General features: G+C 54.7%; 3 protein-coding genes across 3 annotated transcripts; 2 read left to right on the top strand and 1 right to left on the bottom strand.

The window, feature by feature from the left end:
- Nucleotides 1-3,010: 3,010 nt before the first annotated feature.
- Nucleotides 3,011-5,172, top strand: P884DRAFT_260967 (uncharacterized protein). The gene is made up of 3 exons (XM_069441511.1): nt 3,011-3,081; nt 3,134-3,151; nt 3,284-5,172. The coding sequence occupies exon 3, from the start codon at nt 3,342-3,344 to the stop codon at nt 4,893-4,895; it is 1,554 nt and encodes a 517-aa protein (XP_069296594.1). The 5' UTR covers nt 3,011-3,081; nt 3,134-3,151; nt 3,284-3,341; the 3' UTR covers nt 4,896-5,172.
- A 2,114-nt stretch (nt 5,173-7,286) lies between these two features.
- On the top strand, nt 7,287-8,316 carry P884DRAFT_300703 (Ca2+ regulator and membrane fusion protein Fig1-domain-containing protein; the record flags this gene model as incomplete). Its single annotated transcript, XM_069444794.1, has 3 exons — nt 7,287-7,299; nt 7,402-7,461; nt 7,538-8,316. The coding sequence occupies 3 exons, from the start codon at nt 7,287-7,289 to the stop codon at nt 8,314-8,316; spliced, it is 852 nt and encodes a 283-aa protein (XP_069296595.1).
- A 3,012-nt stretch (nt 8,317-11,328) lies between these two features.
- P884DRAFT_278500 (major facilitator superfamily domain-containing protein) lies at nt 11,329-14,015 on the bottom strand (the record flags this gene model as incomplete). The annotated part of the gene is made up of 6 exons (XM_069443189.1): nt 11,329-11,574; nt 11,695-12,469; nt 12,689-13,074; nt 13,176-13,427; nt 13,533-13,750; nt 13,934-14,015. 6 exons carry the CDS (start codon nt 14,013-14,015, stop codon nt 11,329-11,331), a joined length of 1,959 nt encoding a protein of 652 aa, XP_069296596.1.
- Nucleotides 14,016-14,841: the final 826 nt, after the last annotated feature.

Raw genomic sequence — 14,841 nt, forward strand, 5'->3', positions numbered from 1 at the left:
TCATCGCAGTCCACAAGGCTGGACAGGGTCGCAATTGGGAACAGGAAGGGTGGCGTATGTTCCATGCATTGAGGGGACGTTCCAGGTTGGCCATCTGGTTGGCTAGGAGGAGGCTGCAGAGGTGTGAGGTGAGGCCTGCAGTTGGCCAATTGCGCGGTGGGTTGGGCGGGCTTGCTGCCTGGGCATTCGGCGCGAAATCGTGCGTCGATTGGAACGGATGACCCGCGCGAGAAGGACCAGATGAACTGATATTTATCTCACTGGAGCGGCGGCGCAAGATGAGGAGCTTTGAATGCTCGCTCATGCCACATGAGGCGTCTTGCGGCGATAACGTTAGAGGCTGCCAAAGTCGGTTGCAGCACATCAATGAAGTTGGACAGTTAGCCGGTGCGGTGTTTGGAGGTTACCTCAGGCCAGCAAAATTTCATGAGTCTGTCGGCCCTTGCTACTGTTCTTCTTTCTGCACCGGGTGAGGCTATGCTGTCAGCCGCCCCTTCTCGATCTCACTAGCTGGCCGAGAAAGGTTTAGCTGCCGGCTCAGCTTGGTCGCGGCGGGGGCTGCGATGCTTCCATGCCCCTCTCAGACTCAAACGCATTGCAGCACAATCAGGAGTTGCCAACACGCCAAAGGTTGGGAAGACGAGACGGTTTACCTCAACCATCAATAAACGCCTTCGTGAGAAGAATCAGGAAGAAGAGTTGCAAATTGTAGATATTTGGTCATTTCGCATATTTTTGGTGCCGACTCAACGCAGGTTGGCTGATGGGTATGATTGACCTGAGCTTTGCTTTGGCAAGAACCGCAATGTCAGTGGAACAACGCCTTTTGATTTCTAAGTATCGGCCGGTAAGACCGTAGCTGTCTAAGCAAGGTCGTCTTGGAAGGAAGAGACAACGAGGTATCAGTCTGTGTCTATAAAAGTTTTTACCAGCAGGGTACGCTAAACAACTCTCGCCTGCACTAATCATGCAGGCTGACCTCCAGGCCTGAGCTCATTCGTTCACTTTCTGACGCAAGCGCGACCAGACCGCTGTGTTTTGAACGCGCAGACGCATCTCCTAATCATGGCCTTGCAAGTAGGGACCGTCCAGCCAGAGCACTCTCATCAGCATCAGGCAGGATTTCGGATGACACAGTTGAAGAGCGCCACAACAACGCTTGCGTTTCTGAACTCGAAGCTACTGAACCGCTGGGTTCCCGTGAGATTTTTCATCGTGGAATTCTAATCCGAGAATACCACAACCCTGGCAACATTCCCGGCCAATCTGGATCATTAGAACACGACGTAGTAAGAAATGCGTGGAATGAAATGATGCTAATGGCTTGAAGAGCAGAATACATTTGTAGCCTCCGAGTCTCGACTGTGCTAGGAAGCTGGCGTCTATCCTCATCAATCGGGCGTAATGCAGACCCTAGTTCCACGGTCCATTTCCGCGCAGAAGGCAGCAACAGGCGCTCGACCTACATTAATGACAATTCACCCAAGCACCAATCAGCCACGCCAAAGTGGCCCAAAACTTGGGCAGAGCAACCAGTGAGGGGCCGTAGAATTGCAGACGGCACAGTCTCTACCGGTACTGTACTGGATGTATGTCTTGGTTCGAAGGAGCAATCCTCTCATGCTTCCTTACAGGAATTAATCTGGTATTTAAGTATAAACCAAAGATACCTGAACCAAGACGCTTGAGCTCAGCCCCTTTTTTGTTCCGAGTCAAAGGGCGCCACAGCAGTTGGATGACGTTCATTAGCCCGCAAGGCTATGATACTATGGGTTGATTGGATAGGTAGGCAGCTCAGCTGAATATACTCCTCTTGCATTGCCCTGATGAGCCCGAACACAGCCTCGCAATATAGAGAGGGCTGTCAAAGGGTTGCTGGCATATAATCTTGACTTGCCATCCCAACAACACCTCCCAGGTTTAGTGATTGATCTTGGTCGATGATGGTGTTGCGTTTGGCCTTTTTCCGCCCGGTCATCGGTTTGGGTGGCGGCTCATGCTCCCAGCGCACGGCACGCCCCGGCTGCTTCTCCCGGTAATTCTCTTACATACGTCCAGGACCTTTTCTGCTCCTGACCGTATTTCTGTTTCCAGCAAAAGGTCCCTGCTGTCATAATGATCGGTCCGGAAGCTCTCACCCGAACGAACCCGGTACCCCCGGCGGCACATCCACACTGCCGACGCGTTCTTCCATCGACTTGTACGGATGCCTTGGGCCCACTCCGGTTGCCTTACAACGAACTCCATGCTCTCGATTGCCGGTCGCTTGAGATTAGGTTCGGGAGCACGTCCGCCCAGTCGGTGAAAATTCCACTTGCCTTTCCACTTGCCATCCACTTGCCAAGCCGGCGTGCTCTTCCTGCCGCCTTTGCGGCGACCAATGGCTTCGATCAACCCGAACCTAATTACTCGTCATTGTCCGACCTAGTTACCTCGCCGTCGTTCTACCGAGCCATTCATGCCGCAAGTTCCCGGAGGCGCTTTCAAAATAAAATGTCTCGATGACAAGGCAGCACCATGTTATCTTGGAGTCCGCCTATTGCGGTTTAATCCCATGTAGGTGTATAATTACATGCAATTTTTGTCGTCAGTTTTGACCTAACAGGGGAAGTGGCATTTCCAACAGCAGGAAGGCAGACTCCGAGCGACCTACCTTAGCAGACTTCACTCCTCGACCTACGTTGGACACGTCAGGGTCGGTCCATGGCTCGATAGTCGCGCACCAGTTGGTTAATTAGGTCAAGTTCGTCCCCTGTGTCTGTGTGTCTGTGTTATAAAAAAAAGGGCCACGGGGCACTGCCACGACCCGTGGGTTGTCCTCTAATTACTCTACTTCGTATCGTCGCAGGCAACGTCGGGGAAAAGCAAAAGAAGAAAAAGAAAACCGCGATAGCAACTAGCAACTGAAGCTCGCGATATGCTCCCCTTCAATCATCACCACCCTACTGTCCCTTGGTCCGGCGGCGATATGCCCCAAGAGCCGCATCACTGGGACTGGGAAGTTCCCTCCCATAGCCCATCGTCGACATACGAGTCCCCATGGTCACTGTACTCATACACGCAGTCAGTCACTGAACATGAGTGAGTATTCCCGAGGCCTACCGACCACACTCTCGATCTAAGAGGACGTTAGGCCTCATGATCCCCAAGAGTGCGTCCATTCCAGGCTTCTGTGCGACATGCGCTATGCCGAACTCCGCGCTACCGTCGCTCATCTCGAGCGGTCCCAATGCCGATGTGGACGCGGCACCTGGAGCAGGCTGACCAAATCCATCTTTGGCAGTTTCTCAAAACCAGCCTCGACCCTGCGGTCACGAAAAAGGTCAAACCACTCCGCCGGGATGCCGTCCACAGGTCATGGCGAACGTGTTGCCGAGCTTCCCCATCCCGCCGCGGGCCACGCAGCTCGGATTGCCGAGCTCGACGTGAGACGTCCCCCCGCTGAGTTGCCCGACCATTCGTCGTCGCCCGCAGAGCTCTATGGCAGCAAGCCAACGGATCGCGGGGATCTCGGAGAACGTCCCGAGCAGATTGCTCGTTTTCATGAGCACAACACTCCGATTTGGCCTGGTTTTGCGGAGAGCGAGGCGCAATACCCAAGCCAACGCCTTGCGGCCCTCGGGCATACTCCTTCGCCTTTCACACCTTCACCATTCTCACAGCGTGGCGATGCGCCCCCGCCTGCTCAGTCCTCAATATCGAGCATCCACTTCTCGAGCATTACCGATGCGCCCTCGGTCGTTGTCCCCGAACAGCCCATGTTTGCGGCCCATGTTACAGCTTCTCCTACCGAGCAGAGCGGCGACATCGCACCTTGGCACACGAATCCGTCCATGCGGCACCAAGTTCTTCAGGGGCCGTCGGCCATAGCGGCGGAGCTCTCGGGCAGCCCGGTCGGCCTAGTGCCAGACATGGCCATGATTCGGCTTCCGGGGCAAACCACCATTGGTTCTCTGCCGGAGCTGGAGGGTGATGCCCCGCGCTTAAGGCCCCTGACACCCGCCGTGCCCCGGAGGACCGATCCCATGGCTAGCGATGTAATGCCTCAGCAGTTTCGGGAATTACCCACCGTCGCCGACACTGAGACGGACTTCACCGTCAGCGATTGGAATCCGCCCCAAACCACCGGGATGGAAAGGGGCGCAATGATGGCTCAGCCGGACGGACTCCCTCCACTACCTCTGCTTTGGCGTCCGCAGCCACTGGGCCCCCAGGGCCGGCAATACTCGTTCGACTCGACGGCAGAGACGATCATCAACAACCGCGCTGACGACTCGCCAACGTCTTCTACCTTCGAATTTGCCAGCTACCAGGGAGAGGGCCCGTTCGGCGTCCCGAAGGAGCAATCGCCGGCACCGACCGCGGTGTCGACCCCGGTATCGTCAGCGCCGGCAGCGTGGCCGATGGCCGCCCGCAAGAGGAGAGAAAGAAGAGCCAGGCAGCCGGACGACGGGCGGGCGCGGGACAACAATGCCCTCTACTGCGAGTCCTGCGATTACTTTGCCAGGGGCGCCGAGCCGCGGCGCATGATGGGCAGGCACATCAAGACGGAGGGCCACCGCATGAAGACGGGACAGGGACCCTCCGAGCGACACCCGTGTCCGCTCTGCCAGGCCACGCGAAACCGGCGGGACAACCTGCGGGAGCACATCAAGGACAAGCACGGGGAAGGAGCCCTGTTGCAGCTGTTGCAGGGTGCCAACTGGCACAGGCGGGCGCCACCGCCGCCGCCGCCGCCGCAGCAGCAGCAGCAGCAGCAGCGGGGGAGGAACCTGAGACGAAAGGTACAGGGGGCGGTCTCGAGGCGGATGGGGCAAGCGAGGCTGGCGCTTGACCCTCTGAGAGCCCAAGTGGCACATTGCCCGTTCGGCCCTGGGAGTCACACTGGGAGCTGAGATTCTTTGTTGGATGGGACAGAACTCGGCCTCGGCTCTGCGGGGCCCGCTGCAGGGGAACAGCAATAATAGCTTCCTTGGATATTCCTTGGTCTTATTCTTGGGCTGGCTGGGTCCTTTTTTTCTTCTTCTTTGGGATGGGAACTAATAGTTACCTAATTCACCACTGGGGGCGACTGATGACTGGTTCATGAGCACTAGCTAAAAGTTTGACGTCACGAATCGCTGGAGGAGGAATTAATTAATTAATGGGCAACTAATTATTCTAGAAATCGAACTATTATCGTCTTGTAATCCTAGAATTGACGATGGACAACCACTAGAGTGTTCGCATGGTTAGGAAAGGTGGTAATTAAGTCTGCAGGCAGATGGGGCCTCAGACAAATGAACAAACATCCCTTCCTGCCGTGGTTTCGAAATCTCTCTGGAGGATCTTTTTCCTGTAGGTCATGTGGTGTTGGAGCCTCCGAACCCTCTGTCCTGTGCGTACCCCCTGTCTTTGCTCTCTGTTCTTCTTTCTTCCTAGGTGTATGACTGTGTATGTATGCACGTAGGTATGTACTGTACATACATACTCTGCATTGGCGGGACCGTCTTCACACCGCTTTCCCTTGTCTGGCCACCACTGCGTGAGCAAACCGGCTCTCCATCGTCGGAGGCCTCATTGTCGGGCCCAAAAGAGAGGGGTAATACTCTTGCGTGGCATTCCTAGCTGTGATCATGCCCCATGTTGTGTCGACATTTTGCTTTTTCTCGGCTGCGCTCACCGACCTGCGGTATCGACCAATCAATCAGGTAATTACTTCTCTCAGTACAAGTAATATCATCCCGATGTACATACAATTCCCTGTTGAAATTACGTAGTAGGTCGACCATCAGGGATTAGCGCCTCACGTACACAATGATTCGCACGATGGCGCGCGAACCATTGCGGACCGTTGCAAGCCATCCGAATAACTAATTACACCAGAGGTGGCTGCGAGCGGGGCAATCTGTTGGCGCATCATTTGCAGGTGGATTGGTGTTAAGGCCGGATCGTTCAAGGAGAGGCTTCTCCATCCTTGTCATGCCTCAACTAACAATCCAACAATATCAACTAACAATCCAACAATATCAACTAACAATCCAACAATATCAATCACCATAACGAGTAATTATTACAGACAGGTTCCCGTTGATCTTGTGCCAAGCCTCACCCCCCCCCCCCAACCCTCAGTCTCTCCCACCCGGCCATGATCATCCATCGGTCAGGCCTGGGGGGCACGTTACATAATAATAGTTACCTGTCACCAGCATTTTATTATGCCATGGCCCAGCTGCAGACCGAGCGGGTTCCTTGTCCGACATTTCTCTTTTGCTGACCAAGCCGATAAAAGTTATGGGATCTGACCGGCATTACCCTAAACAATCTTAGGCAATGAGATCCTCCGGTCGTCTGCTCTTTCTGAGCGACAAGGTCTGCTGCGGCCCATCGTAATCAACCGGTAACTATGTGCAAACTTATCTCGTTCCACGCAGTCCCTCAGATGGCACTGCTTCCCCCAAAGGCCAGCAGAGCATTAGCCCTGGGCTCTTTCCTGTCGAGCTGGTTCATTAATTATTTTGTCAACAGATCCCTCGTTCAAACGACATCAAGATTGGTCAGTTTGTCTCGGTACCAAAAATAAATGTTTTGGCGGCATCTCAGAATCGCCAACAACTGGCGGCCGCCGATGTGGCTACCGATCTTTTGGTTCTTTTTGTTTGGTTAATAGGCGCCCGGGCGGGTCACGTTTCAGCAACCGACGCCCCGCCGCGGAACGAATCGGCTCTCGTTCGCCGTGTTCCTGTCGTAGGCCGGCGCGCTGGGGCCATGGGCGGCCCCCACGGCCGGCGGCTCGTCAAACGGCGCCTTTGACCGGTGCGACACTGCATCGGCTACTCGTGGCGAATCGCTTCATTGAGCCGGGGGCATCATCGCAACCGCCTTGTTCAATTCGATACACCAGAACGCGCGAGTCGTAGGTAAACGTTCTCGACGATCGAGGGCCGCCAGACATTCTTCGACTGATGACAATGGATTGATTAATTATTTAGTGTCGCCGGATCCTACACCATTCCTTCCCTGTTGTTTCCCCCTCTTCCGACCATCCCATTGTCTGATTGTTCGCCGGCTCGAGGCTGCTTTGACTCCTTTGTGTTTGGTTTCCTTCTGGTGGTTGCTCATTTCATTGACGGCGTTCGGGTCGATTGTGCTCATTGTTTCCTTGTTGCTGGCCAACAATTATTATTAAACACAATCCATCTCTTCGAGTCGCCTGATTTATTAATTATACCACCCGTACCTTCCCCCGGCGGACACTCATTTTCCTACAGCGTTACGACGAGATGCTTTTCATTAAGTTGGCAAAAATGTACTTCCAGCGTAAGTCATCCGCCAATATAGAGCCAAACTACCTAATTCACTACCCCGGGTCGAGCAAAAGCAATCAAAAATGACCAGTCTGTGCTGACGGATTCTAAACAGCTTACAGCTTGCTGCGTTTCGCACCTTATCTCTTGATCATCCCGATCGTTGTATTTTATGGTGAGTCTCTCCATATTCCTCCTCATCTCCTTCTTTTTCTCCTTGGAATTTCAAACTAACATACAAACCCTCCCAGCTCTGTCCCTCGCAGGGTGTGTGTCGACCTCGCCCGCGATTCCCAACATCTACGCCGTCGCCCTGCGCGCCAACAGCAACAATACCAACAACAACGCAACCGACGCCCCGCTTCAAGTCCGCATCGGCTACTTTGGCATCTGCGGCATCGATGACGAGGGAACCCGCTGCCAGACCGCCTCGGGCCGTTCCGTCGAGACCCTCGCGGCCGACCTGTTCCCGGAGCTGGTCGGGGGCAACAACAACAGCAGCGACACCGACACCCCCGGCAAGTCCTCCGAGACCCAGAAAAAGAAGCAGAACAAGAGCGAGATCAACCGGGACGTTGCCGATCTGGTGACCACCGGCCTGGACCTGCAGTCGCGCACCTTCACGCCCATCCTGGCCGGCGCGGCGGCGCTCTTCGTCCTGGGCCTGGCCGCGCTCGTGCTGTTCCAGCGCGACGTGCGCCGCGGCGGCGGCACCGCCGGAGGCTGGGAAGCGGCGGCGGCGGCCCACCCGCGCCGCAGCGCCGCCATCCGACGCGCCACCTACGGCGCCCTGTGCGGCTCGGCCGCCCTCGCCTTCGCCGCAGCCGTCGCGACCGGCCAGGCCGCCGGCGCGCTCGAGTCCGCCTCCGAGGGCATGGCTCACGCGTCCGTCCTCGTCAAGAGTGGCACCACCCTCCAGGTGCTCCAGTGGACCGCCTTTGCGTTCCAGAGCCTCTTCATCCTGGCCGTGCCCTTCTTGGTGCGTGGCGGAGCCCATGCCGCCGAGGGGGGGTTCAAGGGCGAGGCTTGAGGAAGGGGATGTTTGAAACAAGAGGATTAATCTTAAAGGGAGAAAGGAGGGGAGGGCAGCTGGTGGTGCCGTGCGATGCGATTCAGGTTATGGCTGGCGCTTGCGCGGGAGGTTGTCTCTGCCATATATATCTCTAGATTCCTGCCGTGTCTCATCGATACACTGCTATTGCATACCTACTTAATCAATAACGTTTTGGTCGACCAATTTCGCAGATATGACTTGACGCTACCCCGGAGCGACCGTAATTATTCGAACAAGGTGCTAAATATTGGCGCAGCCTCTTCTCCAGCGTCTCTTGCCGTCCTTTCCTTATTAGAATTGCCATAATTAATTCCTTGCAAGTATTTCTGGCTCTGTAATCAGTTGTTCCTGAAGAGAAACCGAAATCACCTACGTGATTGAACTGGTTCGGAATCAACCCAGAAAAGTCAATCCAAGGCTACCCGAACCTCTCTCTTTCTCCCCATCATTCTCAGGATAGCTGATCAGCGGGGTGCTCGCAGCGCGGGATGACCTCGGGTAGGTAGTTTCTTGAGGGGGACGGGGGAGCAGCGCATCTCGCCCCTGAGAACCTTCCTATCCTTCCTGGCCTAGGAGGTAGGCAGATAGGAAAACGCGCTCGCCTCCTTCTCGAACGCAAACTGGTCGATGCCGCCAGCGTTACCGAAGTAGGCTTGAGAAGCAATCGTGGCCTTAGCAGTCGCTTGCTTCCCGCTTGGTAGTTAGCGACCCTACCCTTGTGGATGCGAGCAATGGCGAGTGCGATGCGTCGCATCATTTGTTTCTCTGTTGCCGGTCAGCGCGTGCGCACGCGATGGCCTCGCTAGGTATTTAATTAAGAATTAACTATGGCAATGAGTTTGTTGCGTTTGCCGAGGGGTTTGAACGAGTAGCCTCGGGGATTCCGGCGAGCGCGATGGCGACGAAGCGATGGCGACGGCTACGCTGCCTAATATGGCGCCAGAGGGGTATCGCGATCCGCTTTCACCACTTCCACCAGTTCCCGATCACCCTACAGCATCTTCTCCCAACGATTCTCCTCTCTTCCGTGCCTCTCAGCTCCGAGAGGTATTTGGATTTGAGAGACTCCTGTGAAACCACCCATGTAGTTCCCGATCACCCTATAGCATCTTCTCCCGACGATTATCCTCTCTTCCGTGCCTCTCAGCTCCGAGAGGTATTTGGATTTGAGAGACTCTACGAAACCACCCATGTTATTGACCAATTAGACTCTTGCTCCCTCCTTTTATCTGAACTGATTGTGTCCTAAATATTTTCCCTGTACTTTCGACTGCGATTTTATTTTCTTTTGCCCTCGACAACCCGATTAAGTTTCTGCTGGTCAGCCATCAACTCCTAACTCTCTTGGCAGATCACAATCGACAACGGCATTCTTAGCGGGAAAAACTTCATCAGCGAACCTCGTCCTCGCCTATAATCGCTATTAGTCAAGTAACTTTTCTTTATCAAAACCTCCTCACCTTCACAGTATCAAAGAAAAATGGCAGAGTCTGCCGACGATTGCAAATGCACCTAATGGATCTGCCCTGAGTGTCGGCTTTTAATCATGCATGCGGCCCTGCTTCGCGGACCAGGGAAGCGAGAGGGTCGGAACACAACGCAACAAACCGACATTGAGGATAAAGGCAGAAAAGCCACCCAGAGGTCGGTAGCTCCATCGCCCCGAGGAGGACCCCTCCTGCGAGGAGCTCCTCCCCCGCGGAAATAATCGCCCAACCGCTGCTATGGACAAACTTCTCATTCATGATAAGCATGTATAAGGGACCAGAACCAATCCACGAACGAGGAGGGAGTGGAGGCGCCGCCGGCCCTCACTTTTCTGTATCCGGAGTTTCTACGTGCGGCCCGGCGAGGGCGAGGGCGAAGAAGCGGACCAGACGTCAAAGGGCGCGCAGCATGGAAAAGGTCTGGTAAATGCGCCAAATTAATATATAATTAGATACTCGCGCAGTGGACGTGGTCTTATAATTAACTAATTATTATGGAAATCGCGAAGTTTTAAGTACAGAGCTGCTCTGACGATGGGGAAGGATCGGCACAATAACTAATTAATCATAGAAGTCATGGAATACTCACAAGGTATTTTCAGGTCCCGAGAAGGGCCCCATACGATCAGAAGGGGGCTAGCCGAGGCTGCCTACCTGTCTGTATGTACGCCGTCTTGTTTCCGGGCTGATGCGGCGCGCCGCCGTACGAGAGCGCCTAGAACTGGCCGTCAGGCGAGCTATTATATGACGCCTAATTAATTACCTACCTAATTACGTCGGCGGGGAAAATAGATTAAACGCACACTTTCGTTCTCCCTTTTTCCTCTTCTTTTGGTTTATCTTATATATGTGAAAGTAAAAAGAAGAAAGAAATAATTAGGCTGTCCCCGTTACTTCTGAAGGGGAAATGAATTAGAGGGCGGTAAGTTAATTGCTCTCTATAACTGGATGATATAATTAAGTACCGTTGGGACTCGGCGCCTTTTTGGCCTTAGGGACGTAGGACGGGATTCTGACAATATCGGGTCAGGCAGATTGCCTAGGGAAACTCCCTAAGGTACTAAGCTAGATAAATAGAACGAGAAGTGCTTAATGGTAATTGATAAATAGTTAATAACTTTCAGAGGACTAGAGAATAATAAATAGTATTAACTTGTAATACCGGCTAATAAGGGATATATAATAATTAATATGCTGTTCTCTAAGCTTGCTATTAATAGCTAAAAGACAAAGAGAATAAGAAGAAAAGGAGTATAATAGAGACAAGGGAAAAGGAATAAATAACATATTTTGGTAAAGGATATTATAGGATTACTAAGGCATATAATATAAGATAATTCGTCTGCTAATAATCTAGAATTACCTATATACAGGTATTGGTATCTAATCTATAAAAGAAGGTCGTCTCTAAAAAAGAAAGTCCTCTTCTAAGAATAAAGAAATAAATGAATAATGAACGATAAAAAAATTCCAGACGGGGAGAGAAGCAGGACATCGTATCTCATGACTGGTTTTCGGACACGTATCGTGCCGTGGCAATCCTCATTCGCTTGCCGCCGCACAGGATGGGGATGACGAGCAGAGAGAAAGCGCCCATGATGGCGGTGAAGCCGCCAAAGGGGATGAGAAAGCCGTCCCTCTGGATCCACTGGGCGACGAAGAAGGTCCAGGCAAAGGGGATGGCGCCGCGGAGGATGCAGATCATGACGAAGCAGTCGCTCGCCAGCTGGTCGTAGGCGTCGATAAGCTGCAGCATACTACAGTCAGCTTTGTTACTTTGAAACAGTGAGCAAAAAAAAAAAAAAAAGAGGGAGAGAGGGAGAGAGAGAGAGAGAGAGAGAGAGAGAGAGAGAGAGAGAGAACTCACATATCCAAACCAGATGGAGGGCACCTGGGCCAGGGCAAAGGCGACCATGCCAAAGGCGAACTCGAGGCCGACCCAGCCGGCCGGGGAGGGGTGCTGGGCGCAGACGCCAAAGATGGCGAGGCCGCAGGTGCCGATGAGGAGGGCGGGCAGGAGGAGGGGGACGCCAGCCTCGGGCTCGACGAGGCCGCCACCGGCATGGGCATGGGCACGGGCACGGGCACGGGCACGGGCGCTACCGGCGGTGGCGGCGGCGGCGGCGGCAGCAGCAGCATCGGAGGCGGAGGCGGAGGCGGAGGCGGCGCGGCGGTCGGCGGCCAGGCCGGTGCACGCGCCGCCGAGGAGGATGCCGACGAGGGCGCCGACGAAGAGCAGGCCGGCGCGGCGCTCGCCCCAGCGGTAGGGGGCCCCCAGCAGCAGCTCGGGCCCGACCGTCGAGATGACGGCCACGCCGCCGACCAGGCCGCCGTACTGCAGCATGATGATCCACGTCGCCGGCAGCCGCAGCGTCGACCACGGCTGCGCGAACCGCCGCGCCGCCCGGCCCCGGTACCGCCCCATCGCCAGCGAGCGCAGGTACGTCCACGGCCGGTGCTCGGACGGGGCATGGCCGCCGGTGTTTCCGCCGTAGCCGTTATCGTCGCCGTTGTTGGCGTTGTTGTTGTTCTTGTTGTTCGCCCCGTTGCGGTTGGCGCTCCCGTTGGCCTGGAGGCGGCTGAGGTCGATGAGGTTGCCGTAGATAGAGCTGTCCAGGCGAGCGCAGTTGTCGGTCATTATTCTATGATTGTCGTGATCATTATCATCATAATTATTATCATTATTGTTATGATTATAATTGTTGTTGTTATTGTTGTTGTTGTTGTTGTTGTTGCTGCTGCTGCTGCTGCTCGGATGGCACGGGTGGTATTGGTGGGAAGGGTGGGAAGGGTGGGAAGGGTGGCAAGGGTGGTAGTGATGGTGGTGGTGGCGGCGTTGATGATGGTCCGCCGAAGTCGACGGAGACGCCAGGTCGACCGAGGAGGACGAGTCGTACCAGGTCAGGGCGGCCTCGTCGTCGTCGTCGGGCGGTGGGCGCCAGCGAAAGCGTGATGGGAGTGTGAAGCGCATCGAGGGGAGCGTCATGAGGCTCAGCTTGGGTGCCGTCGACCGAATCCGCGGCCGGCCGGGCCGGGATATCGGCGGGAGGGTGCGCTGCACCGGGACCGTCTGACGGTCGCGGTCAAACATGCTCTCGGGCACAAGCAGCACCGTGGCTAGGAAGGCCAACCCGCTAAGGCCCGTTCCGATCCAGAACTGGCCGACCCAGCCCAGCTCGGCCGCCACGTACCCGCCGGTGATGCCCCCGACGACGGATCCGCTGGCCAGAGATGCCGTGTAGAACGCCTATTCGGGGTTCGTTAGGGCTTGTTGGTGACCGAGGGCCCCCCCCTTAAAAAAAAAAATATCCCGGCGGGGGGGGGGGGGGGGAAGGGGAAGAAGCAAACCATCCAACTACCGCGCTCGTTCACAAAGAACAGGTCTCCCACCACGGCCGGCACGACCGTCTCGGAAGCAGAGCTGCCCAACCCCTGAAAGATCCTGATGATCAAGGTCGGCGTGAAGCCGGTGAAGGGGATCCCGCAACAGGTGACGCTGAAGAGCAGCAGAGTCGACAGGACCAGGACCAGACGACGGCCAAAAATGTTGGAAAGGGGAACCCAGAAGATACTGCCGAGTCCGAGCACCAGGACATTGACCTGTATAGTTGTTTGTTAATTAGCGTATAAAGGCGCATCTCGTATCGTGAACAAATAACTTTCCGCCGACTGACTTTGGCAAGAACACAATAGGGGATACCATACCGCGACAAACTGCATCAGGTCCTGGCTAGGCCGACGGTCGTCGGGGAACTCGTAGTTCCATCTCGGCAGGGCCGGGGCGATGGACGCCGAGATGTAGTTGGACACGAAGGCGTACAGGGACAGGGTGACCATACAGGCCGCCTTCTGCCACCGCGGCCAGTTCAACGGGTCCGCCGGGTCGGCGGTCGGCGTGGGGAAGCGGACGACGCGGACCACGTCTCGCCCGTCTCGATGGCCATGAGCCGCGTCGTGTTCTGGGTGGCACTCGATGAGTATGACACACACACACACACACACACACATATATATATATATATACACGAGGCAGAATAAAATAGGGGAAGGAAGGTGAGAAAAAAAAAAAGGGGGGGGGGGGGGGGAGGAAGGGGTATCTCTCTCACCGGTGAGCAGGATAGTGCCGGGCGGTGTGGCGGCTTTGACCGCCTCGCTCGGTAGAGAGAATGCATATTTCCAGCCTGGCATCACGATGTGCGAGTGGTCGTCAGAATTCCCTGGTCGGGACGAAGAACGAGAGCAGGCGGGAAGGAAATGGTAGGTGGAGAGAGAGAGAGAGAGAGAGAGAGGAGCGCTGCTGAACGTGGCCCCAGTCCGTTCGTGTCTGAGCTGTGGCTTTTCTACCTGCAGTCCCGATACACTTTCTTTCGTCATCCGTGCTTTCGAGGCGCATATACGCTGCAATAACTTAGAAGCTCACTCCGTCATGGTATGCGCGAGAATAATTACTGTTGTCAGAGGTGCTAGGCAGTTACAGAGTAATTATGCAGCACGCGGTAGTATGCTTGATATGATAGCGTGTTTGCTGGTAGACATCCTCCTATTAATTACACGCCCGAGTGTGTTTTTCTCGTGCTCGTTTGGATCTTCAATCTGCGCCTGAACGTTGGTCTTCACTGGGTAGGTAATTTTTTTTTGATTAAGAGATCTGAGCATGCATAGATGAGCTATCAAAGGCCTCCAGAGTGAAAAGTCCCTTGCGTACATGTAGCTGCGAGTTGTTGGTTCTCACACGACGAATACGTCTGCATATGATCGAGAAGCACGTAATTACGCGCCTATGGCCCAAGGAATAACACTGCCATCGTGTTGAGATGATTGATCAAGTAATGTTCTCTCGCGCAAACAAGAAGAGGGAAGGCCTTCACGCAACGAGGTGTATTTGAAACAGTCTGATACCCTCATGAATGAAGCTCAAGGAAGCTTGTCGATATCTTCTGCTCCTTAGATTCGAGTGCCGGGTTACGATAATTACCTGTCAACCCACATCAATACCATGTCACAAGAAGAAGCG

Source organism: Thermothelomyces heterothallicus (genome assembly GCF_042370625.1).
Source record: "Thermothelomyces heterothallicus CBS 202.75 unplaced genomic scaffold P884_scaffold_15, whole genome shotgun sequence".
NCBI classification, from domain to species: Eukaryota; Fungi; Ascomycota; class Sordariomycetes; order Sordariales; family Chaetomiaceae; genus Thermothelomyces; species Thermothelomyces heterothallicus.

Excerpts from the sequence above, each read along its gene's own strand:
- P884DRAFT_260967 (XM_069441511.1), top strand. The coding sequence starts at position 3,342 with ATGCCGTCCACAGGTCATGGCGAACGTGTTGCCGAGCTTCCCCATCCC.